Source organism: Drosophila gunungcola, chromosome 3R (assembly GCF_025200985.1).
Source record: "Drosophila gunungcola strain Sukarami chromosome 3R, Dgunungcola_SK_2, whole genome shotgun sequence".
NCBI classification, from domain to species: domain Eukaryota; kingdom Metazoa; phylum Arthropoda; class Insecta; order Diptera; family Drosophilidae; genus Drosophila; species Drosophila gunungcola.
This window is the reverse complement of record NC_069139.1, coordinates 2,369,592-2,396,695: the sequence shown is the minus strand read 5'-3', so window position 1 is coordinate 2,396,695 and position 27,104 is coordinate 2,369,592. Positions and strand designations below refer to the sequence as shown.

At 42.5% G+C, this 27,104-nt stretch overlaps 7 protein-coding genes across 7 annotated transcripts; 2 read left to right on the top strand and 5 right to left on the bottom strand.

Annotated features, from left to right (window-relative positions):
• Positions 1 to 443: 443 nt before the first annotated feature.
• Positions 444 to 11,358, bottom strand: LOC128258511 (E3 SUMO-protein ligase RanBP2). Its single transcript, XM_052990156.1, has 6 exons — positions 10,983 to 11,358; positions 6,749 to 9,782; positions 3,624 to 6,691; positions 2,437 to 3,190; positions 1,304 to 2,374; positions 444 to 910 (listed from the first exon to the last, which is right to left on the bottom strand). The coding sequence occupies exons 1-6, from the start codon at positions 11,052 to 11,054 to the stop codon at positions 573 to 575; spliced, it is 8,337 nt and encodes a 2,778-aa protein (XP_052846116.1). The 5' UTR covers positions 11,055 to 11,358; the 3' UTR covers positions 444 to 572.
• A 282-nt stretch (positions 11,359 to 11,640) lies between these two features.
• LOC128259026 (nucleoporin Nup37) lies at positions 11,641 to 12,898 on the bottom strand. The gene is made up of 3 exons (XM_052991124.1): positions 12,638 to 12,898; positions 12,164 to 12,572; positions 11,641 to 12,108 (listed from the first exon to the last, which is right to left on the bottom strand). The coding sequence occupies exons 1-3, from the start codon at positions 12,779 to 12,781 to the stop codon at positions 11,699 to 11,701; spliced, it is 963 nt and encodes a 320-aa protein (XP_052847084.1). The 5' UTR covers positions 12,782 to 12,898; the 3' UTR covers positions 11,641 to 11,698.
• A 442-nt stretch (positions 12,899 to 13,340) lies between these two features.
• Positions 13,341 to 14,661, top strand: LOC128259188 (40S ribosomal protein S27). Its single transcript, XM_052991417.1, has 3 exons — positions 13,341 to 13,451; positions 14,270 to 14,489; positions 14,561 to 14,661. The coding sequence occupies exons 1-3, from the start codon at positions 13,446 to 13,448 to the stop codon at positions 14,587 to 14,589; spliced, it is 255 nt and encodes an 84-aa protein (XP_052847377.1). The 5' UTR covers positions 13,341 to 13,445; the 3' UTR covers positions 14,590 to 14,661.
• Positions 14,662 to 16,318: 1,657 nt separating this feature from the next.
• On the top strand, positions 16,319 to 19,086 carry LOC128258852 (protein bag-of-marbles). The gene is made up of 3 exons (XM_052990806.1): positions 16,319 to 17,081; positions 17,539 to 17,909; positions 17,973 to 19,086. The coding sequence occupies exons 1-3, from the start codon at positions 16,606 to 16,608 to the stop codon at positions 18,449 to 18,451; spliced, it is 1,326 nt and encodes a 441-aa protein (XP_052846766.1). The 5' UTR covers positions 16,319 to 16,605; the 3' UTR covers positions 18,452 to 19,086.
• Positions 19,087 to 19,275: 189 nt separating this feature from the next.
• LOC128259035 (protein takeout) lies at positions 19,276 to 20,790 on the bottom strand. The gene is made up of 4 exons (XM_052991152.1): positions 20,630 to 20,790; positions 20,323 to 20,560; positions 19,694 to 19,833; positions 19,276 to 19,629 (listed from the first exon to the last, which is right to left on the bottom strand). Exons 1-4 carry the CDS (start codon positions 20,706 to 20,708, stop codon positions 19,325 to 19,327), a joined length of 762 nt encoding a protein of 253 aa, XP_052847112.1. The 5' UTR covers positions 20,709 to 20,790; the 3' UTR covers positions 19,276 to 19,324.
• Positions 20,791 to 21,700: 910 nt separating this feature from the next.
• Positions 21,701 to 23,734, bottom strand: LOC128259049 (protein takeout). The gene is made up of 4 exons (XM_052991179.1): positions 23,587 to 23,734; positions 23,081 to 23,321; positions 22,503 to 22,642; positions 21,701 to 22,440 (listed from the first exon to the last, which is right to left on the bottom strand). Exons 1-4 carry the CDS (start codon positions 23,645 to 23,647, stop codon positions 22,136 to 22,138), a joined length of 747 nt encoding a protein of 248 aa, XP_052847139.1. The 5' UTR covers positions 23,648 to 23,734; the 3' UTR covers positions 21,701 to 22,135.
• A 1,458-nt stretch (positions 23,735 to 25,192) lies between these two features.
• On the bottom strand, positions 25,193 to 27,047 carry LOC128259044 (protein takeout). The gene is made up of 4 exons (XM_052991164.1): positions 26,846 to 27,047; positions 26,543 to 26,780; positions 25,615 to 25,860; positions 25,193 to 25,545 (listed from the first exon to the last, which is right to left on the bottom strand). Exons 1-4 carry the CDS (start codon positions 26,910 to 26,912, stop codon positions 25,344 to 25,346), a joined length of 753 nt encoding a protein of 250 aa, XP_052847124.1. The 5' UTR covers positions 26,913 to 27,047; the 3' UTR covers positions 25,193 to 25,343.
• Between the last annotated feature and the right edge of the window lie 57 nt (positions 27,048 to 27,104).

Sequence of the window (27,104 nt, the reverse complement as noted above, 5' to 3'; positions counted from 1 at the left end):
TAAATTATATATTTTAGTTAATTCAACTGACAAATTATAAATGTTTGTGATTTAAATATCTACAGTTATTCACTTTTTATCAAGTCACGCTCCTCTTTTATGTATCGATTGCTTGAAGGCGAGTGAGCTATTTACATTTAAAAAACCAACATACAATTTTCAAAATAAAGTTCAACTAATGTTTTAACATTTTATAAAACTGGTCTTAAGACTGTTAGGAAACTGGGATTTTAATAAACTACTATTGTCTTTTTTGAAATAATGGTTCTCCTTGTCTTATAAATTTGTACATCATTTTGTTCGTGCTGTTTGAAATACATTAATTGGGTAAACTAAAATAGTTTACAATTTTAAATTTCTGATGACCTGAAAAAAGCCTAAAATCGTTCATCATTGGTTCAATTGGTTCATTAATCCCGCAAACAAAGTTTGAAAACTAAACCTTAATGTTTATCAAAGTTTTTATTATTAGATGAAAATTGTGCATTTTCAACAATTTCCGATACTTTTTTTGACAGACTACCTTATAAACTCAATCGTAAACATGCTACATATATTAAGTTCCAGTTTCCTTACGAGCTGTCCTGCTCGTCCTCCTGATCGCAGTCCAAGGCCTTAGCCCGTTGTACGCAGGAGTTGACCGTTTTAAGAAACACGTCGGCCGTTTCCTCCTTGCCGAATCGACAGGCCAGGCGTTCCAGAACGCCCTCGGTGCCCACCTTGCCCTCTGCGTCCACGGCATAGTTGTAGCCAGCCCACAGGAAGCTCTTCTTCTGCTCGTTCATGTAATCGAACTGCATTGTGCCGGTGATCTTCATGTTCAGCACCAGCTTGTGGATCTGCTCCTGCCGCATGACCAACCGGAATGTCTGCAGCTCCGGGTGCTCCAGCACTTTTATCTCGCCCACGCCTGCGGAGGAAGGTAATCTACATATAAAACTGTCCACTAAAATCCACAGTAAAGCTATGCCAATGGCTATGGTTTAAATTGTTATTGTAATAAACTGATTTGTAGATACCTTTCCAAATTTTGAATGTGCTCCCAATTGGAAAACACTCAATTATAAATCCTTTGTAATTTGTAAATGCAAATTATTTTAGAATACATTTAACATTTTCTGTGCATTATTAAGACAAAAATTAAGATTTAAAACGCAGGTTACGGCAAAAAAAATGTCTAAAGTTACTCTGTTTTCTTGCTAGTCCTAGCATGTTTAGAAACCAAGTTATCATTTGTTTAAAAAAAAGCACCTTAATAATATTAGCCTACATGCATTTAATTGGATATGGGACCAAAACTTGCCTCGTTCTTTCCACTGTTTTAACTCGGTGTCATATCGATAGAGCTTCGCCCGCTCGCCGTACAGCTTAGTCTCGTTCTCCTCTCCCGTGGTGACTACTATCTCGTCCGGCAACTCCACAATGGGATCGTAGTGCGGATCGTAGTTGTCATCGGTGGTGCCGTCTCCATCCTCGTCGCCATCTCCAGCCGCTCCGGACTCGTTGTTTTTGCCAGTCTGCGACGCAGACCCGAAATTCTTGAAGGCGTTCTGGTGCGTCAGGTTGTAGAAGCCACCGCTACCGCCGCCGGACTTGTTAAACACGGTGGGATTGCCTTGGCTATTGGCCGACAGGTTGGCAAAGTCATTCGTCGCCTTGTTCGCGAAATCAGCAAATGTGCCACCCGCTGGTTTATTGGCCAAATCGGCAAATGTGCTGCCCGCCTTGTTTCCCAAGTCGGCAAACGTCGTGCTGGTCACCGTGTCCTGCTTGTCCTTGGTCTCCTCTGCAACCTTTTCTGGCTGGGCTGCCTGTTTGCCCAGATCTGTGAACGAGACGGGTGCCTCTTTCTGTCCAAAGACGGTACCACTACCAAACACAAAGCTTCCGCCGGTTGATCCTCCGAAAACGCTGGGGCTACCACCAAAGATGGATTTGGAGGCGTCCTGGCTGGCTGGTGCTGCTTGGGACCCAACTTTGGTACTTCCGAAAATGCTTGGGGTACCACCAAAGATTGACTTTGGCGCCTCTTTGCCGTCCAATGGCTGCGACTCCACTTTTGGGAGTCCAAAAGGATTTGGTCCTCCGAAAACGGGTGCTCCTCCGGTATTACCAAATATGGACTTGGAAGCCTCTTGGTTAGCTGCTGACTGGGAATCCGGCTTGACGCCACCGAAAATGGAGTTGGAATTGGGGGATTCTTTCTTTTGTTCCCCACCACCGAAAATGGATTTCGCTGAATCGTCAGCAGGAGCTTGGTTCAATACACTGCTGCTAAAAATAGATCCCAAAACGTTGCCTTGTCCTCCGCTGGAGATGGATTTTTGCAGATTGGCAAAGGGTGTGGCAGCAGTTCCTCCGGACTGTGATTTATCTGTAGGGGAATTTAAAAACTGTTTTTTTTTTACAACAAAAATGAGAAAATCCAACACTTACCCGTGCTGCCAAATAGAAACGCAGAACTGGGCGGTTTGCTGGCCTCCGGTGTGGGCGAATTGGTAAAGCTGGAAAACGATGAAGGTTTCGTCGTTGTGCCCAACGAACTGGCTTTAAATATTGAGGGTGCGGGTGCAGCGGTGGGAGGAATAACAGATGATATCTGGGGGAGAGTCAGGATGGGCAGGGTCATGGGAAGTGGTGGGTTCACTTCGCCGGCGGAGGAGCTTACTGGCGACGAAGTGGCATTGCCGAATTCGAACTTTTCCGGATCGCAGCCTCTGCAGCTGGCCCCGCCTATATGATCCTGGAGCAGATTATCTGCAGAACTCGTACTGGCTGTTAAGGTGGAGCTGCTGACTGCTGTATCCGAACCTTCTTCTATCGCAATAGCGGTTCCATCGAGTGCCTTTTTAACCGCGTTGTTGAATCCCTGCGCCACTTCCTGGTTCTTGAAGCGCAGGGCAAACCTTTCGAGGACACTCTCACCCTCGCTGAAGTCGTGAACAGCAAACATCCAAGACGTCTCGCTCTTCGGCTTGTACACCACATTCGAGTTGAGCACATGGTTGAGACAGATCTTGAACACCTGCTCACGGCGCATCACCACGCGCAGCTTCTTCGTTTCCCTGTGCCGCAGGATCTTCACATCGCCCAAGCCGCGCTCCTTCCACTCGCCCTCCGTAAGTCGATACAGCTTGGCCTTGTGCACGTACAGCAACTCTTCGTCCTCCTCCCCCGTTTTCACATCGATCTAAAAAAAAGTGTGTGTCAATCAATAAACATTTGCTGCAAACACGGTAAATGTAGCTTCAATTTGTATTTGAAATTCTGAAAGTACCTATCCAAGCTGGTCAAACCCTATTTAAGGTTCCTCTAGTTTGGTTATAATAAAAATCAGGAATAAAACTGAATTAAAACTGGATTAAAAACGGCTACATCTCTAAAGCCAATTCAAATTTCAAATTCAGGTCATAAACACTTTTGTAATTAAAGACACATTTGGTACTAACATACCAATTAACGTTTTGTATTTTTTCGTAATGTTTAAGCCTATTTTAAAAAGCTTGTTTTGCAATTTTTAACCTTTTGTTCGTAGCAACAACAAAAAGCTAATTCCATGAAAACGAAAAACATAGACTCAAAAATATAAACCCCCAAAAAAAAGGGGCACAGTGGCATCTTACCTTATCGGGTAGGGGAATTACTGGTGCAAAATAAGCGTTGTTCTCCTCCTCCTCCTCGTGGGAATCGTTATCTTCGCCCTCATGCGCCGCAGGACTCTTTGGCTGAGTTTGGTTGGGCTTGGGCATGGAGAAGGTAAAGCTGCCGGCGCCCACCAGGCCAGCAGGTGCTGCTGGTGCCGCTACGACTGGAGCCGCAAAGCTGAAGGTGGAGGATCCAAACACATTGCTGCTCTTGCTGGCCACCACATCGGTAGGCTTGTTGTCCTTGTTATCCTTGTTACCAGCTCCGAAGCCAAAATTAAACTGCGAAGAGGCGGGCAGAGTAAGTCCCGACCCCAGTGTATTCTCCTTCTTTGGAACAGTATCGTCCTTGGGGGCTTCGCAGGCGCTGCAGTAAAGCGACTCTCCGGGATTGTTTAGGTAGCAACCGGAGCACGACCAGCTGCCCACCTTGGGTTTAAAGGCGTCCCCGAAACCAGTATTAGATGCAGTCTTTCCGAATCCAAAGGCGGGTGCAGCAGGAGCTGAGGCCGAAGCGGTCACAGCTGCCACCACAGGCTTTTCCTTGACCTCCTCCTTGGGCTGGGTGGCGGCTCCTCCGAAGCTAAATCCACCGGTGGACGGCAGAGCTGCCGGTGCAAATCCAAAGGAGAACTTTGTCGCAGAGCTGGTGGTGAGGTTCAAAGCGTTGCCTTGATCCAAGCCCGTTGATGGCTTGGGCGGCACAGTGGCATCTTTGGGCTCCTGACAGGCCACACAGTACAGCTGATCCTGGCCGTTGTTGGTGTAGCAGCCCTGGCAACTCCAACTGCCTGCCTTGGGCTTGAAGGCATCACCGAAGCCCTTTGCTGGTTTCTCCTTCTCTTTCTCTTTTTCTCCAGCGTCGTCCTGTTTCTTTGGTTCGTTGCCAATGCTCTGTTGAGCTTTCTGAACGGCATCGAGGAACTCCTGGCTCACATCGGTCGACTTGAAGCGCACGGCCAGCAAAACGGCAGTCACCTCCTCATCCGAGTAATCCGGACCAGCCCATGTGACGGCTGCCTTGATGTTCGATGCGGCAGTAAACTTGGTCTCGGGCATCAGACGCTGATTGCAGCACAGCTTGTGAACCTGCTCGCGTCGCATGAGCAGACGCACCTGGTTGGGATTGGAACGATCGCGCAGAATCTTCATATTTCCCAGACCGCGTTCCTTCCACTCATTGGACTGCCTATCCCAACGCAGAAGTTTGGCCCGGTGCTCGAAGAGCACGTCCTCGTTCTCCTCCCCGGTCACAACCTCCACCAGTTCGGGTAGGGCAATCACCGGCGCAAACTGGGCAGTGGGCACATAGTCCTCCTCAGCATCCGAGGTGGCGGATTTATTTAGCTGTGCTTGCGGCGTCTGACTTTGCAATGTGTTGTCCTTGGCCAAAGCGGTGGTGAAGAGTGTGCTGTTGTCGGTGTTGCTGGTGCCAACGGCGGAAACGCCACCAAAAGAGAGATTGCCAAACGGAGAGGCCGTGGATCCACTACCGAAGCCCGAGGAGGTTCCATTTCCCTTGAAGCTAAAGTTGGCAAAAGGCGCAGGAGCTGAGGGCGCTGTTGCTGCAGGAGGTGCGGCAACAACCCCCGAGAGGGTTCCAAACAGTGATTTGGCCACCGCTGCTGGTGGTGCTGGTACAGGATCAGGTTTCGTCTGCTCCTGCGGCTTGCCAAAGAGGGAATTGGGAGCCGGAGTGCTGGTCACAAAGCTCTTGGGGGGACTGAATGCGGCAGGAGCAACTGCTTCCTTGGTTTCCACTGGTTTCTGCGTTACTTTTTCCACAGGCTTTGCCTTCTCCACCTTGGCCGTCGCCTGACTAGCATTAGTAAAGGCCAACCTGAACTCCTCAGCCACCTCGGCGGTTTTAAATCGCACCAGGAACTTCTCCAGCCTCACTTGCTCATCGGCAAAGTCATTGGCCACCCACAGGAAGGACTTCTTCTCCTTGTCCTGGCTGGCTGTGGCCAGGCTCATGTCCGCAGTGATCTTGTGATTGGCACACACCTTGTGGGTCTGATCGCGACGCATTAGGACACGCGACACACCAGTGGCCTTGTCGCACAGAATCTTAATAAGACCAGTGCCGCGCTCCTTCCACTCCTTGTCCGCGAGGCGGAATAGCTTGGAGCGACTGCTGAACTTGACCTCCTCGTCCTCCTCGCCGGTGCGCACCTCCACTTCGTCGGGCAGCGGAATGATGGCCTGGAAGTCGGGCCGGGCATCGTAGTCATCCGCTGCGGAATTGTCTGCTTGCTGCAGACTCTTGTTCGGATCACTAGCTCCACTTTGATTCAGTTCTGCTGCTGCCTCTCGTTCTTGTTCCAATTGTTTTTCGGCAGCTGCTTTGGCCACCTGCGACTTGAAAGAGAATGGACTTTCCGAGGATTTAGTGCCGAAGTTAAAGCTGAATGCGGCCGTGGGAGCTGGAACCACCGGCTGTGGCTGTTGCTGTGCCTGTTGTTCCGGGGCCTGCACCAAACTGGGCTTGATATGCTGTGCTGGAATAGTCACACTCAAAGTGGGCTGGACACTGGCACTCGTCGGCTTGGGCAACGGATCAGAGCTGGTGATGACCACATTGGCTGGCGGCTCCTTTTCCACGGGCTGGTTGTTTAAGGCCCGGTTAAACATCGCCGGAACACTTACTGCAGGTGCGGGAGCGGGCAGCGTAGGAGCCACCACTTGGGGTATCTGAATAGGAGCAGGAACAGCAACCGGCACTGGCACTGGAGGATTCACAATTGCAGCAGCAGGAACTGGCGCAGTTGGAACACTCAAGGGCTTGGACTGCGGCACCTGAATGGGTGAAGCTCCAAAGCCCGGCGCAGAAGGGTTGAAAAATCCGGGAGTGGGCAAGGCAGCAGCCGCAGGTTTCTGGTCCACCAGACTCAGAGAAGCAGGTGCCGGAGCTGGTTGAGCTGGTGGCGGTATTAAACTTGGAGGCGGCTGGGTAAAGTTGCCCATTGCATCGATGTAGGGTGCCATCGAAGGCCCTGTCGGCGGTGGAAATATGCTGGGCAGTCCAAAGTTCGGATTCCGGGGACCTACACAAAATTAAACATTGAAAATATGCCTATGGATTTTGAATCCTAAGGACTTACCAAACATATTGGGTGGTGGAATCGAGCCTGGAGCTGGCGGAGTACGCAAGAACTGAGCTTGTGCTTGAGCCTGAGCCTGAGCAGCATAGTAGTTATACATCTGGTTCTGGTTGAACATGGGACTGCCATAGGCTCCGGGCAGAAAGCGATCCTGAGCAGAAGGCGTGTTCGGTACGCCATTGTAGAAGCCAGCAGTGGGTCCGCCATACGGATTGGGAACCACCTGATGCACTGCAGCTTGGTTGTGATGGTGCTGTTGCTGCTGCTGTTGCTGCTGGTGCTCTGCCAGTGCATCCTCAATAATGAAGAAATCATCCAATCCCAAAGCGGAGGCGGGATCCACATCCCGCGTCGGCGTGTCTCGACTGCTGATCTTGATCTTCTTGAGCAGATCCTCCAGACCCGTGAACTTTTCCGTAAGGGTTTTGATTTCCTGCCGCATGGCTTCCATGCCCACGCTGACATCATCCTTAAGGACACACAGTGATTTACTGATCTGCTTGACAGTCTGTTCCATCTCGAGACTCGGTTGAGCCACAACAATTGGGGTCACTGGAGCTTGGGGTTCCAGCTGGCGACGCGATCGATTGGCAGACAAGGCAGCACCGGAATAGAAATCATCCTCGGCATCCTCGTAGGTGGAGGAATTGTTGTGCACATCGGGGCTACCGAAGCTGTCGTTCATGCCCTGAATACTGCGATTCTGCTGGCTACGTCGTAGCTCGCGTTGGATAACCGTGCTCAGTGGGTGTTTAGTGTCGTTTCGCAGCAGCTGCTGCGTCTGCTGCAGGCACTCCTGCCGTCGCTCCGAGAAACGAGCCCGGGAAACTCGTGCTGCCTTGCCGGAATCCTCAAGCAGGCGATACGCATCCGCTTGCATGTAGGTGGCCATGGGCAGATTCAGGCCCCTCACCTCGTCCACAAACTGCTCGTACTGGCCTGCCTTGAACATCTTGGCGCTAAAGTATGTTACGGCATGCTCGGCCAGCGATTGAAGCTCCTGCCAAGCTAGCGTTGAGGCAGCGGATCCGTACTTGAAGATGCGCACAAAGGGATCCAGTTGCTGGGTCTGCTGGCGGCGCAGCATTGTGAATCCTTGCCGGTATAGGGCGTCGATACGTGCCTCAAGAGTAGCTCGATCCCCGCGAGACTGCAGGATCTTTCCCAGTCGGAAGATGATGATTGAATCCGCCTTGGGTCCATTTACCCCGCGTACCGCCTCCAATCCCACTTGCAACTGGGCTCGTTGCTCGGCCCGATTGCCCTCGGTGGTCAGCTGGTTGCGGTGCAGCCGCAGCACCAAATCCCACCAGTTGCTCTGCTCCGATGCGGCCATATGGCCCACAAGATTGGCATATGGCATCATGTGCGGCCGGGTGGCGGCATTGCGATTGCCCAAGTTGGAGCTATCGTACGCCTCTCGCTGGAGCTGCAATCGCCGCTGGGTTTGGATAACAGTGGCATAGAGGTAGAGGTCCACATCCAACTGGCTGATCGAGTCGTAGCCGCAGTAGTTAAGGTTCTGCTTCACATCCCGCCGGAAGCCCTCGTAGAATAGGACCCGTGGAGCTTCTCCTAGGTTGTCAGGTTCGGTGCCCAACGCTAGGTAGACATGTTGGGCCAAAGTCTGCGGTGGTAGCAACAAAGCCTGCTGTTCGCAGGTCTCAATCTCCGCCAGATTTGGCCACTCGAAGAGGGGCAGCTGCAGCCGCGGATGATGCACCAGATGCGAGGACTGGTCCTTGAGCTTGTGTTCGGCGTGGGTGAAGAGCAGTTGGTAGAGCTGACGGCGCCAACTCTTGTCCAGACACTGTTGGTGGGCGCAGGACAGCAGCTCCTCGGAGTCGCCAAACAATCCGGAAAGCGTCTGGGCGGGGGCTTGGTTCTCATTGTGGTTGCTGTTCTCCTTTTGGTTCTCGTTGTCCGTCCGTGAGCGTTCCAGACAGCCGAGCAGAGTGCGTCCCAGCTGAGCGCAACGGAAGGCGCCCTGCTGGCGCCACAGCTGCATCAGCTGCTTCTGCTCCGCATCGCAGTGCTTCATCCAGTTGTGGGCATGCGACTCCTGGAGCGGTCGCACCTGGAAGCCAAGGAGCAGAAGCGGCAGCACCGACCGCAGCGTGCTCATCCACTTGTTCTTATTGCCCAACAGCTCCCGCTTGAAGATCAGCGCCACCGCGTGGAGCAGCAGCTGACCGGTGTAATGCTCGGCACAGGACTGATGCAGTTCCCGCTGCGGGGCATCGCCCGCTCGCTCTATCACATTGCTGAACTTGTGCAGATACTGATCGAGTCGAAACAGCGAGCTACTGCTATCCGCCAAGCCATTGGCCGCCTCCAGACTGAGCTGCATGAGGCGATCGAGGGCGTGGAGGGTCAGTTGCCAGAAGCGCCAGTTCTTCTTCACATCCTTGGTCAGCTCGATCTTCGAGAGCATCAGCCAGACCATCTCGTACCATTCGCTCGACTGACTCGTACAGCCCTTGGCCTCCAGTTCCGCTTTGAAAGCGTAGTTAAAGGCCTGATCCAGTTTCTTTTTCTCCACATAGTTTCGCAGCAATCGCACTCGCGCAGTCACATCGTGGGGACGTATCTGCAGCTCCTTGTGCATGAGCAGCTCCATGGTGTTGTCCTCGCCGTCGGCAACACCGTCTCCTACACCGCCGTTGCTTTCCTTGAGATTCACCCGCATGCGCAGGGCGAAGACCAGTTCGTTGTCGCTCAAATCCTCGCCTGCTGCCAGATCTAGCCAGTACTTGGCCTGCTCCGTGTTGAAGTTGCTCTTCTCGTCCATCAGCAGTTGGCAGGCATCCTTGATCACATCATGCTGCCGCGGATTAAGCTGGATGCAGCGCTGTAGGTGCTGCAGCGCCTTCTGCAGATCCGGAGTCTTGAGCTTGGAGTAGCAGAGCGCGATTAGCTTGTGGGCCACAGCCTCGTCCTTGACCCTTAGATAGCTGTTCAGATACTCGATGGCCTTGGGGTACTCCTGGATCTTATTGTACAGACGGGCCACTGTTAAACCCTTTATATCGCGCTGAAAATAAATTTTCAAAGATAAGTCAAGTAAAAAACATACAACAATTTTTTTTGATAATTATTCAAAGAGCCACCAGTGCGAAACTTATGTTGAACCTATTAGTTCAACTATAAGAGTTTAGAAACAAATTTGGTTTCTTAAAGCCTTTAATACTTCTTTACACTTTTTATACCCTTGCAAAGGGGAAATATAATTTCAGATCGGATCGTTCGGATCGAACGACTTAAGCATATAGCTCCCATAATAACAATCGAAAAAACAAATGAACAAAAATTATAACCTTGCTGTTTATTAACTTATTTTTTTAGTTTTTGAAAATATAGTATTGGTTAAGTATTTTATAATATACATAATAAAAAAAAATCTAAATTTAAGAGTTTTCAAGAATATTTACATTTTGCAATAGCTGCAAGGGTATATAAGCTTCGGCTTGGTGAAGTTTGCTCCCTTTCTTGTTTTATCGACAAAAATGTTCCTTTAGAGCATTTTTAAGAAGCCCGGTGTTCAATTATAAGTATTTGAGCGGGAATAATAAGGACCTTTCGAGGGTTGGAATTATTCTTGATTTTATTGCAAACCATGTCAGGCACAGTAATGGAATTCTAATAAATTTCCAAACTATTAAGGCGAAATAAACTTTGATTTAATATTTCATTTTTTTGTTTAGTTTAATATTCTTAAACTAGTGATTCTTAAGAGTTTAGTGTTTACGTTTTATTACTTCGAATACATTTTCTTTATTTTCGCATTTAAAGAGTCTGTACTGTAACAGAGAAAACAATATAGTAATTTATTTAATTTAAATATTCGTGTCATCAAATAAATTTTAAAATATTTAATGTATCTTTTAACGCCGAGCTTCATATGGAGTGTTGACTGTAAATGTAAATTGAAACAAGCGGCTGCTTGCTGCCCACATAACCTCACATTTCTATTTTGATTTACATCGAGAGAGAGGACAACAAAAGGCCTTGAATATGGGAGAAAAGCGATTTCGTTGGGTAAATACGCAAATTGCATGCGCCCCTAGAAAAGCGCGCAATTTTCTTTTCGATTGCAAAAAACGCTAGTCAAATGACGCCGACTCAGACACACACGCACGCACACAACCGCACGGTTTCAATGGCGGCGGCGCCTTCGATTTCGCAACTGATTTTTTTTTTCGGAAATTCCGATGCACGTTTCTAGTTTATTTACCTCATTTCCCGGCGGCAGCTTTCCCAGCAGCTTATGAACCTGCTCGTCCACCTCCTTTCGCGTGGTGAACATTACTGTGCTGTTTTCTAGACGCTTTCAAATCGCAATAGTTTCGTCCTCGCAAAAATGTGCTTCGCGCTCGGTTCTTCTTCACTCGTCATCCGATCGAGTCGGATTGCTCGAACATTAACACACTACGACCGGAAAACTACTTAGCTCCGGCTTGGCAATCACGGTAGCAGCACTGTTCACCCCTTTTTCGTACAGATCAAGTCGTATATTTCGCTAAATACTAATTTAAAATATTGCCTGGCAAACTAGGCCAACAAAAAATACATATGCAACACCGGGACTGACAATTATAGTGTGGCTGCTCAGTTTGCCCTCAAAAATACCAAAGCATTCGACTAGTTCATGTAGTCAGTATTTTTAACATTTAATTTTAAAATGCAAATAGTACCAAATTTTGTTTTTTATTTTTTAAGAAATTAAATTTATTTGAATTTAGTTGGCAGGTTAATATTAATCGATTAGGGCAGTTTCCCAGCCCTTAAACAATATCGTTTTTTTACAATAAAATTTATTACATTCAGATCAGCGTATTATGCAAATATTTTATTTAAGGTAGTTTTGTAAAAGAAATTAAAAATAAAGAATATCATAAAATGTATTTTGTACATTAAACATTCCTTTTTATTCTTATTGTATACAGATCTTTATTTCATCTGCACCTTCCAGAAGAGCAGTTTCCGATCGGACACCGCACTGATATACGGCAATCGCTGATGCCAGGCCATTCCACCGAAGGTCTTCAACGAGGCCTCGAGCAATGGAACCGTGGACTTGGCTGCAAACACCTTGAGCGTAAGGCCAATGATCATGGCGATGACCATTTCCGAGGATCCTGGCGCAAATCGTACAACCCGACCGCAATCCTCGTGAACCTGCTTCACATCCGCTGGGACAAAGGGTCTATTAAGATCCCAGGTGACGACATCCCCGCCAGCGAGGGAGGTGATAAAAAGCCTATTGCTTTGAGCCCAATCTGCGGACATGAGCGGAAACTTTGGTGATTCTACGGAGATGACTGTCTGCTTGCTCCTCACATTGTACAGATGAATGATGCCTGTAAGAGGAGATTGCTTAGTAGCAAGGTTCGATGATGTAGGATTAATTCGCACCCTTTTTCTCCGCCACCAGCACCTTGTTGGGATCCTCGGGGTGACACTTGATGGACATTCCGGCGGATGACAGGCAGAAGGTAATCACATTCTCGCCTTCTCCTGAGATTGTCCAGAATCGGCAGGTGAAGTCATCGCTGACGGAGGCCAGCAGTTCGCCCTCGCAAACCCAGGCCACATCGTTCACATAGTCTCCATGTCCACGAAGCAATTGAGTCGTATTAAACTGGCCCAGATCGGTGCGGGATATATTCAACTGATTCCCATAGGCGGCGCATATAGTCACATTATTGGGCGTGCAACTTAGCGAGGTGTCCGGCGAAAAGGCTAAGGCACTGACGCACCGCTGACCCATGTCGCCCATGTCCAGGTCCAGCAGGTGTGTGTACCCAAACTCACCGCTCTCCTCCTGTGGAAATAGTTAATGGAATATCAAACCATTTAATTCAACATTTCATAGTTTTATGGTCTCACCGGCAGTCCCACGAGTATCAGACACAGACGTTTTTTGAGGGCCACTGCAATCAGGTTGTAGGCAAAGTCATTGGTGCAGATCTCGTAGCAGTAGATGGTTTCATTTAGCTGGATTGTGTGATCGGGCTCGGTAACAGATCGCATGTCTTAATTTTAACTGAAATAATAAATAATATCTCCCTACTTTTTGTTTTATTCGGATAAATGCAACCAATTGCCGGCAGCGCCAAAATATGTTTACTTTAGTATGACCTTAGTGGGGTTCACGAATTTCTTACAAGATTTGTTTACACTGTGACGATTGGCAAAAAGTCTATTCACATTTAAGAACATTTAATATATATAATGTTTAAAGACTTAACAATAAACAAACAAAATAAATTAAAGTTCTAATAGATTGAATAACTAGAATTGATTTATAATTTAAAGCGAGGAGAAACTAAACAATAAATAAAACAATGCTGGATAAAGTTATTATTATTTAGTTTACTATCTTTGTACATATATACATTTACTTATTATTATACAATTTTTACACAATTAATAAAACAATGCTGGATCAAGTTATTATTATAAATGATTGAACACCTAATATATACTTATATTTTAAGCAAGTACAGTTATATAATTTTTAAATTTGTATTTGTATACGTTAATAAATATTTTGAACTTAAGAAAATACAGCGTCCAGTGTTGGAAAGGTTGTCGCCGGCCAGCTGCTCGGTATTTTTTAGTGCCTTTTCGGCCAAGTTAAGTTGGCTGCGATTTACCTCACTTCCTTTTCCGTGTTAGCTGTGAAAGAAAAAACATGCCGGTGGGTGCCAAATTGCGTTAAAATTGATTTTAAACACAGAAAACTCACTTAAATGCAAATCAAAAGCGTGCTGCGATCATCCCCAAAGTGTCTAGTGTGCATGGAGCAAGTGTTGGCCATAAAAAGTGCCTTGAAAAGGCCTTAAAACAAATGTCTGGCCCGCTTTCATGAGAGTGTGTGTGGTTTTGGTGGCCACGCATGGCGTGCGCCTGTGAAATTGCAAACCGTTGTGAAATGGATTAAAAGTCTTGATAAATTTGAATGACTTCAAGAAAGAGTTTATTGTACTGCCAGAAGGACTTCCCAGAAGTCCTTGTACATAACCTAGAACACGAGTTGGCGAATTAATGTTGTTGTGGCTGGAGTCTGTGCTGTCCAATTGTTGATACACTGAGGGAAAAATGTGCCAATAAGATTTTTTTCTCTAATGAATTGGGTTTTATTGCTCTAAACTTATAACTACAAAAATTTTTTTGTAGTAATTTTTACATTACAAAATTTTTTTTATATCAATTTCTAGGTTTTTGTTTGATCTTTAAGAATAGACTAAATGCGTTAGTTGAATTAGTGGAATCCTACCTTGGTTTAAACCAGTAAAAAATAATCTATAAACCGCCAAAATTATCTTAACAAATTACACCTAAGGACTGAAAAAAATGAAGCTCCCTCATTTTTGGATTTAAACAGGGAAATTGAAATGTGGTCTAAAAACAGTAAAAACTATCCTAACAAATTAAAGAAATTAATCAAATGCTTAAGTACTTAAAACATATTTTATTCCATTTATACTAATTCCCTGATTGTTCTCTCATTTCCAGCTAGCAAAAGATCTTCTGCACCCTCTGCCCGCTGAGGAGAAGCGCAAGCACAAGCTGAAGCGCCTGGTCCAGCACCCCAACTCGTACTTCATGGACGTGAAGTGCCCCGGCTGCTACAGGATCACCACCGTCTTCAGCCACGCCCAGGGCGTCGTGGTCTGCGCCGGATGCGCAACCATTCTGTGCCAGCCCACTGGAGGACGCGCCAAGCTGACAGAAGGTAAAGTCAAGCTATTCAATGCCTTTCATTCCTTATTAACAAACTAATAAACCCCATTTCCTCTCTTTCAGGCTGCTCTTTCCGCAGGAAGCCACAATAAAATGGGACTCGCGATGAACCACAAATTATTAATTTTTTAATAAAATCTATAAAACGTAAAGAAACCACAGAACCTATCCAAAAGAAAGCTTGTAATTCAATTGCTCCGGTCTTTGGTTCATTGTGCTTTGTGAATTAAAGAATTAACGATCTTGTGGTTGGCTAAAAAAAACCCACTCTTGTCGTATTTGTTTATAAGAAAGCGGATAGTGGCCAGCAGATGAGATAAAGATAGTGCAACTTTGATGTAACCAATCTGGAAACTGCTGTACGAGAAAATACATTTTTGGGTTTTGCCATTAATCGCAAAACACTTCAGGAATTTTTCACAACAATAAAGAATGTCTCATAGGCTTTAATATTGAGACTGCAGGATTTTCACCATTGAATTGTTAAAGTGCAGTGTTTGGGAGAAAAGAGAAATTGTATAAAAAATTAAAAGACCTTGTTAAATCTAGCAGACAGGTTATACATTTTAAAGGAAATGCCGATAATATCTTATCTGTTTCGGGCCAACAACACCTTCAGAGAGTTTTGTGAAAAGAGGTCATTAATTAAATAGTTTAATTTTGTTATGTTTCTTGCACTAGGCTGCATAAAATTGGAAGATACAAAGAAAAAGAAGGGAAATACCAAGGAATTAAGATTTATGGTACTTTATTTGAACCACAAAAACGCATGTCTACAATTAAATAACATAAACTGTAATTTAAATACCCCTACAAAATTTATCATTTTTTTGTAAATTAAAATGTAAAATCTACATTAGTTTGAGCCCACACTAAAACACAGTCTAGTGAAGTTTTCCACCCACCGGCGCTGCCATCTTTTGAGTTGTTCAAATTTTAATGGGCTTTGTTGGCCTCATTATTGCTCATTTTTTTAACTTTACGATTTTACGTTAGTGCGAGGAAGACAAACGTTTCACGATTCTAATGAGCGATACATCAATGAGCAAAATTGTATTTAAAAATTACAATTTTGCTCATTTTTTGGAGTTGACGACAAAACGGAACGGCTTAAATGTATGCGAAATATTTTTAAACATTTAAAGATAACAACTGAAAACCTTTTAACGTTAAAATTAGCGGGATAAACACTATATAATAAACAAAATAGTAAAGTTTGAATTTAACGTTAAAAGGCAGTGTGAACGTGAACTTATTACCAACAAATCTGAAGCAGTATCCATATAGTTGTCTCTGTCCTTGAGCTTCAATGACTCCGTCAATGAATGAGGCGAAAAATTTAATGTAAATTTGTGGATAAATTATGATATTGTGTATACGCCCTGGCAATTAAGTCTGGTTGTAGAAACAAGTAAAAAAAAAACATGGGGTGGAATTATCTTTTTTCAAGTTGTAATCAAATTATGCCTATTTAAAAACAATACTAAATATATTTCAGTACCTAAAACAGCCAGTTTTTATGACAAATAAAAATCTTTACCCAGGTTAGGTAAAAGGTATTCTCACATAGTTTACCTAGGTAAGGTATAAGGTATCATAAATTCTTACCTAAGTACGTACCTAGGTTCAAGTATCTAGGTAGCCCCAACACTGATTTTTAGACTAATTCAAACTTATTATTGTATGTTTATTTTATGCATTCATATTGGATCATCTTAACGAAAAAAATTTTAGTTTAGATACATTTTTAAAATAATTTAAAGAAAACCTTAAAAGACCAACAATGATTTATTTGTGTGATATATTAATATGTATGGAACACCTGGCAAACAACCATTCAGCGATTTAGTTGTTTATTTTTTGGGCTAATCTAAAAAGATAACATTTTCTTGAGTGTATCTCGTTAGAGATAAAAAACAATCGATGACGCCCGATCAAACATCGATATACAGAGTTTCAAAACATGGATGTTATCGATGTCAGCGTCTTTGTTTCTCCCCCCACCACTACTGAAAACTCCAGACAGCGTGGCGTCGCGCCCATTTTAAAAAAAAGCTTTTTTAGACGGCAGACGATTGAGTTGTTATTTCCCGATTTCGCTTGGTAAGATGTTCCGTGCCCCATCTTTGGGCCATTTGGCCAGCGCTGACCAGGAATTGGACCTCAATTTGATGGAGCTGCAGGAGCAATTGTCCTGCATGATAGAATCCAATGAGAATCTTTCGCAAATGCCGGCTTCTGTGGTGTTCGAGAATCCCGACGCTGTGCCCAGCAGCTCGCCCTGTGTTCTGGCAGAGATTCAACACAATTTCAGGGTGCTCCAACTGGACAATAATGCGCCACGCTTCGAATTCCACGGCTTGGGTTGCATGCAACAGCTTTCGAAGCGTTCCCGCCAATCGGGAGGCGGCGGTGCTCCGTCCAAGAAATCCAAGTCAGTTGGAGCCCTCTTCCTGGTTTCCGGTAAAAAACAGGAGCAACTCCAGCAGGAGAACATTTGGAACCGGCAATGCCGCCAGGAAGTGACCTCAGTGCAGCACATTACCATTGAAAGGCTGCGTTTGATTGGTCTGCATGGCGATTGGTGAGTTTATGCACACAAAAAGTGCACCCTAAAAATCAGAGCACTTTAAACATAAAATAATTATATTATGGGTGTTAGCAAATTCCCAAATTTGTACTTCTATTTCTTAGTCGCTTTTTGATTTATTTTTAATGGCAGTAGTAACCTAAAAAAAAAGTAACAAAAATCAAGAATCGTAAAGCCAAAATTTAAATAACGTTAATAAAAACGAATTAAACTTGAACCTAAAATTATTATTTCACCGAAATTCTTTGGCTTAGTATAGCTTTAAATCATATAACGCTGTTTTTAAAGATTCTTTATAATATAAACACATTCAGGGAAAACTTTAAAGCTAAACTAAATTAATAATGATGTTTAGTCACATAATGATTAAAAATATTACTTAAAATTCAATTTATAATGAAATTGTTTTTTTTTAAACCATTCATTGTTAATTTTCATTTCTCATAAAAAGCTTGGAGCACAATGCCGTTCTGCGTCTGATGGATCTGTTCAGGTCTTTGCATGATCACCTGATCGCCGACTTGGGCTTTTCGCGCCAAAACTCAATGCCCTCGGACTATCCGTTCGAGATGCCCGTGAAGAACGCAATGCCCAAGAGCCTGAATGTGCGCTACCAGCTGCAGGTGCTGTGCACCAAAGTGGACCGCTTCCTGTGCCACCAGCGTCGCACACTGGAGACGAATCGCCACTTTGACTACGAAAAGTACACCGAATGCGACAAGTTGCTCAAGGGATCGGCCTCCTATTTGCAGTGCTTCAATCATTTCATGACCACCGAAATGCGTCACCGTGGCGGGCACTTTGTGAACAGTTTTGCCAAGTGTATGTTCTGTACTCCATTACTATTCCAATAAGTATTTTATTTAATATTTATCAACCTTATAGTTAATGCCCAGCGCTTGGAGAGTTTGCTGATCGGTCTGCGCGAGTGGCTCAAGGCCTCGCATCTCAGCGTGCACGTTTTCAACTGGGAAATGGATCTGGACCACCGGTATTCGGCGGCCATGACCGAAAGTCACAGGTCCTTGAACGAGCGGGCCATTCTGCTGGCCGGCGCCGAAAGACAGGCAGCAAAGCCACGCGGACTGAACGCCGAGGAGATGCTCATTGCCAAGCGATACCAGCTGGAGAACGTGGTCCAATGTGCCGTCGAGCAGGACGAATTCCTCACCGCTCTGCTAGCCAATCCGGAGACCTACTTCCCGCCCAGTGTGGTGGACATTTGCGGCAAAACCGTCATCGAAGTGAGAATGGTGGACGCCTGGAGTGATGAGTTCGAGACCGAAAGCGGGAGCGAGAGCGGGGAGGAGTCCCCATCTTCACCGCCAAGGAGCGAACGCCATTTTTATCGCTTCAGAAGTTAATGGGAGTTCTTCTCTAAAAACAAAGAAAAATAATAGGAGGAGCTTACCGAGCCAGGGACAACAAAATACCATTTTTACAAGAAATATTTAAAAAGAATTTTATATGCACAAATCGACACACACACATTTATGTCTAAGTCAAAAATTTATTTTGACATCAAACTTGCATCATTTTTCTACACAAACATATTACTTTGACCTATATTAACATTTGTACAACCCAAGATCTTAAGAAAAACGTCATCGTTAAAGTTAAGCGTTAATTTGTTAATTTAAATTACCTTTACAAGTCCGAAAAATATTTGTAAAACTCAATAATGTAATATTTATTATCTTATTTCTTTTATTTTACTTGATACATTTAAGAATAATTTTTGAGTGCCTGAATTTACTTAAGATTTGATGTATATTTATTTAACTGTGTTATCCAAATCAAAACGAAAAATATTTGATTTTAATATTTTAATACGTATATGTCTAAGTCTAAAATGATTTTGCCATCAAAAAGGCATTCAGTTTTACTTTATTACAATTCAAGATCACAAAGAAAACGATTTGGTTAAGGATTTACATATATTTGTTAAAAAATGGCTAGTCTGAACAATATTTGTACAATTTAAAGAGCCAAAATCAAACGAAAACCAGTTATCGCTGACTTTGTAACATTTATTTAGCTAAGCCAAAAATGAAGCTAGTTTATTTTACGGCTTAAGTATAAGTATAAGTACCATCTTTCAGTGCCTGAATTTAATTTGTAAGAGGAACTTGTCAGTGAATTGTTTGCTTTGCGTTTTGTAAGTTTAAAATCAAATAAATATTCACAATTATGTTTCAACTAATCGAAGTTGAAGAGCTTTTTACTAGGGCTTATGATTAGACTACGAAGAGCTGTTCCAGCGGCAGTTTCCCGAAGATCCTGTCCAGCACTGACTTGACTATTAGTCCGAAGGCCTCGGAAATGCCTGGCTTGAGTTCGCTGAAGATGTCCTGCCAGTTCTCGTTGATGAGGGCGTGCATGTTCTCACTCAAATCCTTCTGGCCATTGAATAGGTTCTCCAGGTGATAGGAGACATGGGAGGGATTCACCTCCACCTTGATGTCAACCACCTCGGCAAAGGTCTGATGATCGCCCTTGGGAACACGCCTTAACTTGACCAAAGCATGCACCTTGGTTTTTACTGTAAGTCGAGTAAATACATTTGTGATTATCTAATTCATAGGATGAGCAACGACTTAACTTACTTAGCCGAATCTCGGCATTGCCCTTTCCCGTAATGGGTAGAATAAGGACTCGGCCATCTACTATGTAGGGGCCTTTGAGTGCAATTTCGGGCACATCCATAACCAGCTCAATTGTGCGGCCGAGATCTGCTGTGAATCCGCTGTAAAGATTTTAAATCGCTTAATATGATGTCTATTTTTATAAACAGAAAAAATCTAAGTGCGCCGGAAAATGGATTTAATTTTTTTAGCTCAGTATAGCTCTTATATTTTAACATAATATAACAATTCTTTTTATAATGCTTGAAAAATATTTGGAAATTAAACTGCCACAAAGGTAGAAGTAAACTTGTTTAATGTTGAAAACTGTACACTATTAATATATAAAAAAAGAATAAGAAATATGTTTTTTTAAACCACTTACAAAAGGGTCGAAAGTATGCAATATGAAATTTGTAATCCGAAATTCCGATAGATTCATTAAGTTTTTTTTGGTATTGCATACTTTTGGACACAAGTCTTATGATTTCTGTAGCGCTCAACCATTGTATCATTAAATTTGTTATTACATTTTTTATAGAGATAAATACTATTTTTTTTTATAAATATACAAAGTATATTTATGGTGGTAACATTTTATATTATCTTACCTCACTCGCTTTGCAACTGCCTGATGAAGACCCAAAAGGTCCACTTCGCGGAAGCTCAGATCGATGTTGACTGGACTGTGTGGATTACGGCCAATCTTGAACTTCTTGATGTGCAGCGGATCCAGTGGGATCAGTCCCAGCTCCTTGATTCCACTCTTGGCATAGTTTCTCAGCACGTAGTTAACCCCGTTCAAAAGACACTGCTCGTCCATGGCCCCGCATTTCTCGATTCCCGAGGCTGTAATTTATCAGGTTTTTCAGGTAATTTCATTGAAAATTTTTCAGAATTGCAGAGGGCAAGACTCACGCAAATCGGAGGCTTGTCCACTATGGATTCCAAGGGAGGCACAGCCGAGCACCAGGACGAGGACGAGAGACAGCTCCATAATTGACGCGGTCAGAACGAAATTGAATACTGATCCATTAGCCTCGGATGATACCACTTATATACTCACTTCGTCAATTGAATGTGCCAAGTGCGGGCTAAATGTATCATGTTTTTGTTGCCGTAAACCGTAAACCGCTTTTGCGTTTCAGCCCGACTTAATTTGACTTTTAGACCGACACCACGTACTATACCCCTGAGTCAGTTAAATGGATTATAAACCAAAACTGGCCTGTGTTATAGCCGGCGAATTTATTTTACGATTCCCTTTAATGAACCCCCAAACTGAACTTGAACCTGTTGAGTTCTCATTCGCACTGGCAAGCCATCGACCTCAGAATCCCATCTCTCCTAATAACGTTTTGCATGTAATTTGCTCGACATATGCAAATTAGATTGGCCTTCCCAAAATCGAACATTTATTCCTGTTCAAACCCCTTTGACACATTTAAATTGCGGCTAATTAATGGCTGAGAACTGACGTCTTCCCAGCTTGTTTTTCAAGGGGTTCGACTTGGAAAGTTGAAGAACTTTTTAGTGTAACAACATTCTAAAGGGCGTTAGTTAGTCAGTTAGCCATGACACATACTTTCAGGCGGGGATTTGATTTATTAAGTAGAACCTTTAATCTTTTTTTTAAGCCCAAATTTATTGGTCATATTCTTAAATTGCAAGAAAGAAAATAGCTTTAGTCCGTGACGATGTGTACAATACATAATTTTTATATTCCCTTGATTTTGCTATATTAAATAGTAGTTAAGATTTGCCCATTTTTTCAACATTTCATCAATTCCAATTTTATTAATATAGTTTTAGACAATATAGTTTTATAAAGTAAAGAATGTATTAACTTTATTGCAATTGGAATATTGTTCTATTTAATAGTAGCCTTTCATTGGGACCAACTTTTAAAAAAGGTAATAACTTTGAAATTTTAAATGGGGAAGAACCAGTTAGATTTAGACAGTATAGTTTTATGAAGGGTATAGTATATACAATTTATTGTCACCCAATTTGGTTTTATTTAATAGTAGTTTAGTATCATAAAGTTAATCTCAATTATAAAATGAAGTTTCACAAATGAAAATTAGTTATAATTTGAAAATTTTAATTGGGGAAACACCAAATAGATTTGGACAATTTAGTATTATAAAGTGTCCAGTGTATAAACTTTATTGACACGGGATGTTGTTCTATTTACAGAAGATGCCGTTTTCATTGCTTGATGGTAGTCTAGCATTTCCCTACATACATATACTACCATTCAAGTTGGACTTACGACCCCTGTTAAACCTAATGATGATTGCCAAGCGTTAAAACTTATAACTGTCAGTAAACAAACAACCTGTGCTGGAGCGAGAAAAATCAACAAGAGGGCTATACCCATTTTAAATAAAAAGTTTAGAATATTACATTGGGAAGAGCCAGCTACTCCTCTACAAATAACTTGGCATACGGAACCTTGGCGAAAACGCCTTTCACGAGGCCCAAATACAGCTGGCTAAAGGACCTGTCGATGGCTGAAGCTGTCTCCTTGTAAATTTCCTCCGCGTTCTCGTTCAGAAATACGTTCATATTATCACCCAGAGCCTTGTCTCCATTAAAAAGATTTGAAAATTGGTAGTGGGTGGACTCGGGTTTCATCGAGAACTTCAAGTTGGTGACATCCAAGTAAGTCTCTCCATCCTTCTCTAACGGATTGCCCGAAAAGCTAACGATTATTTTGACATTAGCTGGAAAGGGTTATTATTATTAAAATTCGCTTTCTGAAGAAAACACTTTAAAAAAAACTTACCCATAGTCAAGTTACTTATTCCGGTGCCGCTAATGGGCAGAATTAGAACTTTACCTTGAATGTTATAGGGACCCACTAGAGAAAAGGTTTTTGAAACAATTTTCAATTCGTGCTTTGTCGTGAGATCCTTGCCAAATCCCCTGAAAATTAAATAACATCCATTAGGAGCATTTTGGTTTTTAAATAATTTAATTGGTATTTATACTTTGAAAACCTATAAATTTAATGACATTCATGAAGTCTTCTTGTTTTTATGATTATTATAATAATTTAAGTTAGCGCATTTTTGAAGGTTTGGTAAGTCACTTCTAAATTGTAATTATCATTCTTAAGTTTTTGATTAGATATTTTTAAACTTTTTATTAAGTGTAATTTTGATTTATAATGTTTAAATTTGAATTCATATTTCGACAAACTAGAAAATGCATAAAATCGATGAGTGCTTCATACTTTATTAATTTTTATAATATTTTAAATTAATTTAATTTAAATTAATTTGAAAAGTATGGTTGAACTTTTGTTTTATTTTATTTTAGTTTCATAATTAATCTAACTTAATATGCACAGGTAAAACTTACTTCACTTTAACGATCCTTTGATCCTTGATGCCGTAAAGCAAATTGTCAGTAAAGGTAAGCGTAATGCCAACAGGACTCTCACTTTCTCCTTGGCTAATGACCATTTTGTCCACCTTGAGGGGATCTAGCTGCATCAGATTCAGGCCAGGATCCTCCTCCGAATACCGCTCGCTGAACAACGTGTTGACAAACTGCATGATGCACTCGCCATCGCCGTATTTACAGGGTTTGGGATCATCAGCTGCGGGTATTGTTATTTTTATTTTTAATTTAATTTTCTAACTATTAATGAAATTTGAATATTGAAGTATATTTTGCGGATTTGTTTTCTTTCACTGAAATTTTTTCAAATTGTACTGACAGTTTGTGGAAGATATTATTACACATGTCTTCAAACTAGAATCTTGAGGATTCTGGTTAGCCTTACGGAATTAGTGCCAATTTAGGAAAGATGTATTTTTTTCAAATCCATAAGCTAGAATCCTGTTGATCCTGGTAAATCTTACGGAAATGAGCTTGCACCGAGCAGAAAAGACAGAAAACGATTGCCAACGCGATTCCAAACATGTTTACGCGTCAATAACTTTAAGTAACTGAATATGAACGGTAATTTCGCCTAGTATTTATAGTGGCCCACTAAGTGCAACTCAAATAAATCTAATAGCGACCTTTGGCTAAGCTTTTATCTGTGGCGTCAATGTCTACTGTCAATTTGAGAACTCGCTTAAAACCTATCACGATTGTATTGTGTAAAAGAAGATTAGTCAAATGTCTACTAGAGATCTTAACTGAGTCAATGATCTGGAACCCCGTAATAACTATTGATCACTTGTGATCTAACACCACTCAAAACTACAGACAGAGAAAAACGCCATAGTAAAGTGAAATGAGCACACTAAAATGAATATGTCCTACTGTTTTAAACAAAAACGTCGTACTTTAAGTTCTTCAAAAATACTAATTGCATTATTACATATAAAAACTATTAAGTTGTTAAGTGCAAATACTAGGATTTACTATTTTTCGCTATGTGTAGTAAATTCAATTTAATGGGATCAATTCTAAATGCTGTTAGTAGTTAATGAGTATCAACATCAATGCTTGTTTTAGTAGTTACATGGGAAGTAATTATAAAACTGACACATTTAATGTATGTAACAGACAGCTTACTCCTTGTCCAATTAAAAAGCGTTATAATTACGATGAGGAACAATTATGGTATTAAGTACGTCGGCGTGTGCACTGTTTTACACAAGGGCCAGTTCCAAATATAGCCGAATTAAGTTGCGAGAACAACAAAGTGTCGCATCATCGTGACGGGCAGCTCTCTAAAAAAAATCGGAGTAAAGGTGGAGCTCCAGAACAGGTCCTAAACTTCAGTTAACATTAATGGCCCAGAACGGGGCGTTTTAGAGCCCAGCCTCCGTGGAGAACAAAAGCAGCCAGTTCCACTCGATTTCAGCTGCAGTTGATTGACTCGTGGAAGATTTTCACTGACCCAAGGCCAACTCCTCGGATTGCTGGGCTGGATGGGATTGCAGCTTTACCGTTGGACACTCTTGAACTTGGCAAGCGAAACTGAAACGAATTCGAAATAAAAAAACTCTTGAACACTGGGTTGTTAGCATATAGTTATGGTCAGAGTTATATATATGTATGATTTCGATTTTTTTATTTATTTTTGTGGAGCGTCTTGTACTTTATTTTTCCTGAACTAAAGTAATTGTTTCTAGATTTAAAATCTATTTTTATCAAGTTCTTGAAGAAAAGGTTTCCTAACAAAATTTTAAATTCTAGGCACTCAAATATTTTAGATTTTGATCATTAAACTCATAATAAACAAGTTATAATGGAAAATAATAAAACAAATTTCTTCGCCAATTATCGCTATGTGATTAAAGTAGCATCTTTATTGCTAAAATTCTTTCCGCACCTGTCGCATCTAGTGATTATGTATTTATCATGCAAATTCCTCACCAAAAGTTAGATCACGTGAGTTGCTTATTGATTGCCAAATTACTTGCCAACAAGTGTGTATGCGACAGTTGTGCGGAAATGCCAAGATCTACGCTTAATTTAACAATGAATAGCCCCCCGCAAAAGCACAACCAGTTTTCGTATTAGGTTTGTTTATTCTACAATTTAAAGCTTAGCTTAGCAGATACGATGATATGATGATATGTCAATGGCCGGAATGCAACGTCCCATGTTTCATGTGTGTGTGCTTGAAATGCTGGTGAGGAAGTAATGAAAGGACTAGTGCTCAGTTTTCCAGGAACAGATCCTCGTAGGCGAAACGCTTGAACAGTTGGGATAGGATACTCTTCATGATCTCCGCAATGGCCACGTGAATGGAGGGGTGCAGTTCGTTCCACACTTCCGTCCAGTTGTCATTAAGGAATTGATTCAAGTTGGTTCCCAATGCCTGGTCGCCATTGAAAAGGTTCGCCAGTCGAATGTTCATCCTGGAAGATTAGAAGAAGATTAAATATAGAACAAAGCCATAACATATAATACTATAATATTTTACTCACTTTTGTGGCTCCACCAGCACCTTGAGCTTGTCCACACTCAAATGGGTGAGTCCATTTTTCAACTGGGTGCCCGGCTTAAACTTTACCGAGAACTTGGGATTGTGCAGGACGATCTCGGCATCGCCATCACCGCGAATGGGCAGGATTAGGATGCGTCCGTCGGCCACGTACTTGCCCTTCAGCACGATTTTGGGAAACGATCCGTACATCTCGAACTTGCTGGTGGCAGGATCGGAGCCAAAACCTCTAGATAATTAAAAAAAAATGGTTAAGTTAGGACTTCACCTTACACGTTTATAATTTGTATTTAAGTTGGCAGAACTGTTGAATAAAACTTTGGCTTTAAGGCTATATTTTTAACAGTAATTAAGCTGCTGTAGAATTGAATTATGTAACTATTATTTTAAAGCAGAATTTAACAATGAAAAAAAAATTTTAATTTTATTCACTTATTTAAAAAAAAAAAAACAGTAATGGTTTATTTAAGAAAAAGGTTGGAAAAAATAAAACTCCCGAAAAATCGTTTTAATTAAAAAAAATGTTTGACTTTTTAAACTTACACAGCTTTACCTAAATAGTATTTTCAATATTTAACAAAGCTGTTTTTCTACTTAACGATTGTATTAAAGCTAAGATATTTTTTATTCCAGCTTGTTATTATAGACAAATACCAAATAATTTTATTTTCCTATAAGTAACTTTTCTATTTCAATAATATTAATATTACTTTCGATGCAAGGCAAACCTTTTTCAAGCTGCTGAAAAATGTAATTATTTAACAACTATTTTAAAGCTTGATATTGGATGCACTTGGTTTACTAAAAGTCACTTATCTACTTTATAACTTTATATTCAAAAAATGCAAATACAGTAATTTCAAAAAAATATTTCTTAATAAAATGTACATTTAATAACTTTTTATACTTACACAGCTCTATCGAACTTCACTCCCGACAATCCCTCCACATTCACATCCTTGAAGTTGAGCTTGAGGTTGAGGGAGCCAGTGCGTCCATCGGAGATGTCGAAACGCTTGATGAGGAAGGGTTCCACTTGGGGGAATCCTGCCGCCGGATAGCCAGTCCTGGCATACTGATGGATCAGCATGTGGGAGACGCTGATGATGCAACTAGTGTCGCCCACTCGACAGCGAGGCAACTCGGGAGCTGCAAGGACAAAGCTCGGATAAGAGCCGCACAAAAGGGGATGGCCAACACAGCGAAGGACTCACGAAAATTGGAGGCACCACTGGCCAAACAGAAGAGCAGGGCCACGGAGCCCAGTTGGAGCAGCAACATTATAGGGATGGCTTTTTGATGGGGGTATCTCTACGGAGCACTACTGCGAAATTCACCCGTTCGAATTTTTTGGCGAACGCCCGACCAGGTTCAATGGCAAACTGTAAATTGGCTCTGGACAGACAGCGGCATTTATAAAATTTCTGTTCGGCCAGAACGATGGAGCGATGGCCAACAACCAGTACACTTCAT

What these genes read in the sequence shown, in the direction of transcription:
- LOC128258511 (XM_052990156.1), bottom strand. Translation starts at nt 11,054, where the DNA reads ATGTTCACCACGCGAAAGGAGGTGGACGAGCAGGTTCATAAGCTGCTG. An exon ending in GTTTCTATTTGGCAGCACGG is followed by an intron (nt 2,375 to 2,436) that starts GTAAGTGTTGGA and finishes ATTCCCCTACAG; the next exon opens with ATAAATCACAGTCCGGAGGA. An exon ending in AAAACAGTGGAAAGAACGAG is followed by an intron (nt 911 to 1,303) that starts GCAAGTTTTGGT and finishes CTTCCTCCGCAG; the next exon opens with GCGTGGGCGAGATAAAAGTG.
- LOC128259026 (XM_052991124.1), bottom strand. Translation starts at nt 12,781, where the DNA reads ATGCGATCTGTTACCGAGCCCGATCACACAATCCAGCTAAATGAAACC. An exon ending in TGATACTCGTGGGACTGCCG is followed by an intron (nt 12,573 to 12,637) that starts GTGAGACCATAA and finishes CTATTTCCACAG; the next exon opens with GAGGAGAGCGGTGAGTTTGG. An exon ending in GCTGGTGGCGGAGAAAAAGG is followed by an intron (nt 12,109 to 12,163) that starts GTGCGAATTAAT and finishes CTCCTCTTACAG; the next exon opens with GCATCATTCATCTGTACAAT.
- LOC128259044 (XM_052991164.1), bottom strand. Translation starts at nt 26,912, where the DNA reads ATGTTGCTGCTCCAACTGGGCTCCGTGGCCCTGCTCTTCTGTTTGGCC. An exon ending in CAGTGGTGCCTCCAATTTTC is followed by an intron (nt 26,781 to 26,845) that starts GTGAGTCCTTCG and finishes TTGTCCTTGCAG; the next exon opens with CTCCCGAGTTGCCTCGCTGT. An exon ending in GTGAAGTTCGATAGAGCTGT is followed by an intron (nt 25,861 to 26,542) that starts GTAAGTATAAAA and finishes TTAATTATCTAG; the next exon opens with AGGTTTTGGCTCCGATCCTG.
- LOC128259035 (XM_052991152.1), bottom strand. Translation starts at nt 20,708, where the DNA reads ATGGAGCTGTCTCTCGTCCTCGTCCTGGTGCTCGGCTGTGCCTCCCTT. An exon ending in TGGACAAGCCTCCGATTTGC is followed by an intron (nt 20,561 to 20,629) that starts GTGAGTCTTGCC and finishes GATAAATTACAG; the next exon opens with CCTCGGGAATCGAGAAATGC. An exon ending in CAATGCCGAGATTCGGCTAA is followed by an intron (nt 19,630 to 19,693) that starts GTAAGTTAAGTC and finishes CTCGACTTACAG; the next exon opens with TAAAAACCAAGGTGCATGCT.
- LOC128259049 (XM_052991179.1), bottom strand. Translation starts at nt 23,647, where the DNA reads ATGTTTGGAATCGCGTTGGCAATCGTTTTCTGTCTTTTCTGCTCGGTG. An exon ending in CTCGGTGCAAGCTCATTTCC is followed by an intron (nt 23,322 to 23,586) that starts GTAAGATTTACC and finishes CAATACCCGCAG; the next exon opens with CTGATGATCCCAAACCCTGT. An exon ending in CAAAGGATCGTTAAAGTGAA is followed by an intron (nt 22,643 to 23,080) that starts GTAAGTTTTACC and finishes TTTAATTTTCAG; the next exon opens with GGGATTTGGCAAGGATCTCA.
- LOC128259188 (XM_052991417.1), top strand. An exon ending in ACGCGCCAAGCTGACAGAAG is followed by an intron (nt 14,490 to 14,560) that starts GTAAAGTCAAGC and finishes CCTCTCTTTCAG; the next exon opens with GCTGCTCTTTCCGCAGGAAG.
- LOC128258852 (XM_052990806.1), top strand. Translation starts at nt 16,606, where the DNA reads ATGTTCCGTGCCCCATCTTTGGGCCATTTGGCCAGCGCTGACCAGGAA. An exon ending in ATTGGTCTGCATGGCGATTG is followed by an intron (nt 17,082 to 17,538) that starts GTGAGTTTATGC and finishes TCTCATAAAAAG; the next exon opens with CTTGGAGCACAATGCCGTTC. An exon ending in TGTGAACAGTTTTGCCAAGT is followed by an intron (nt 17,910 to 17,972) that starts GTATGTTCTGTA and finishes TCAACCTTATAG; the next exon opens with TTAATGCCCAGCGCTTGGAG.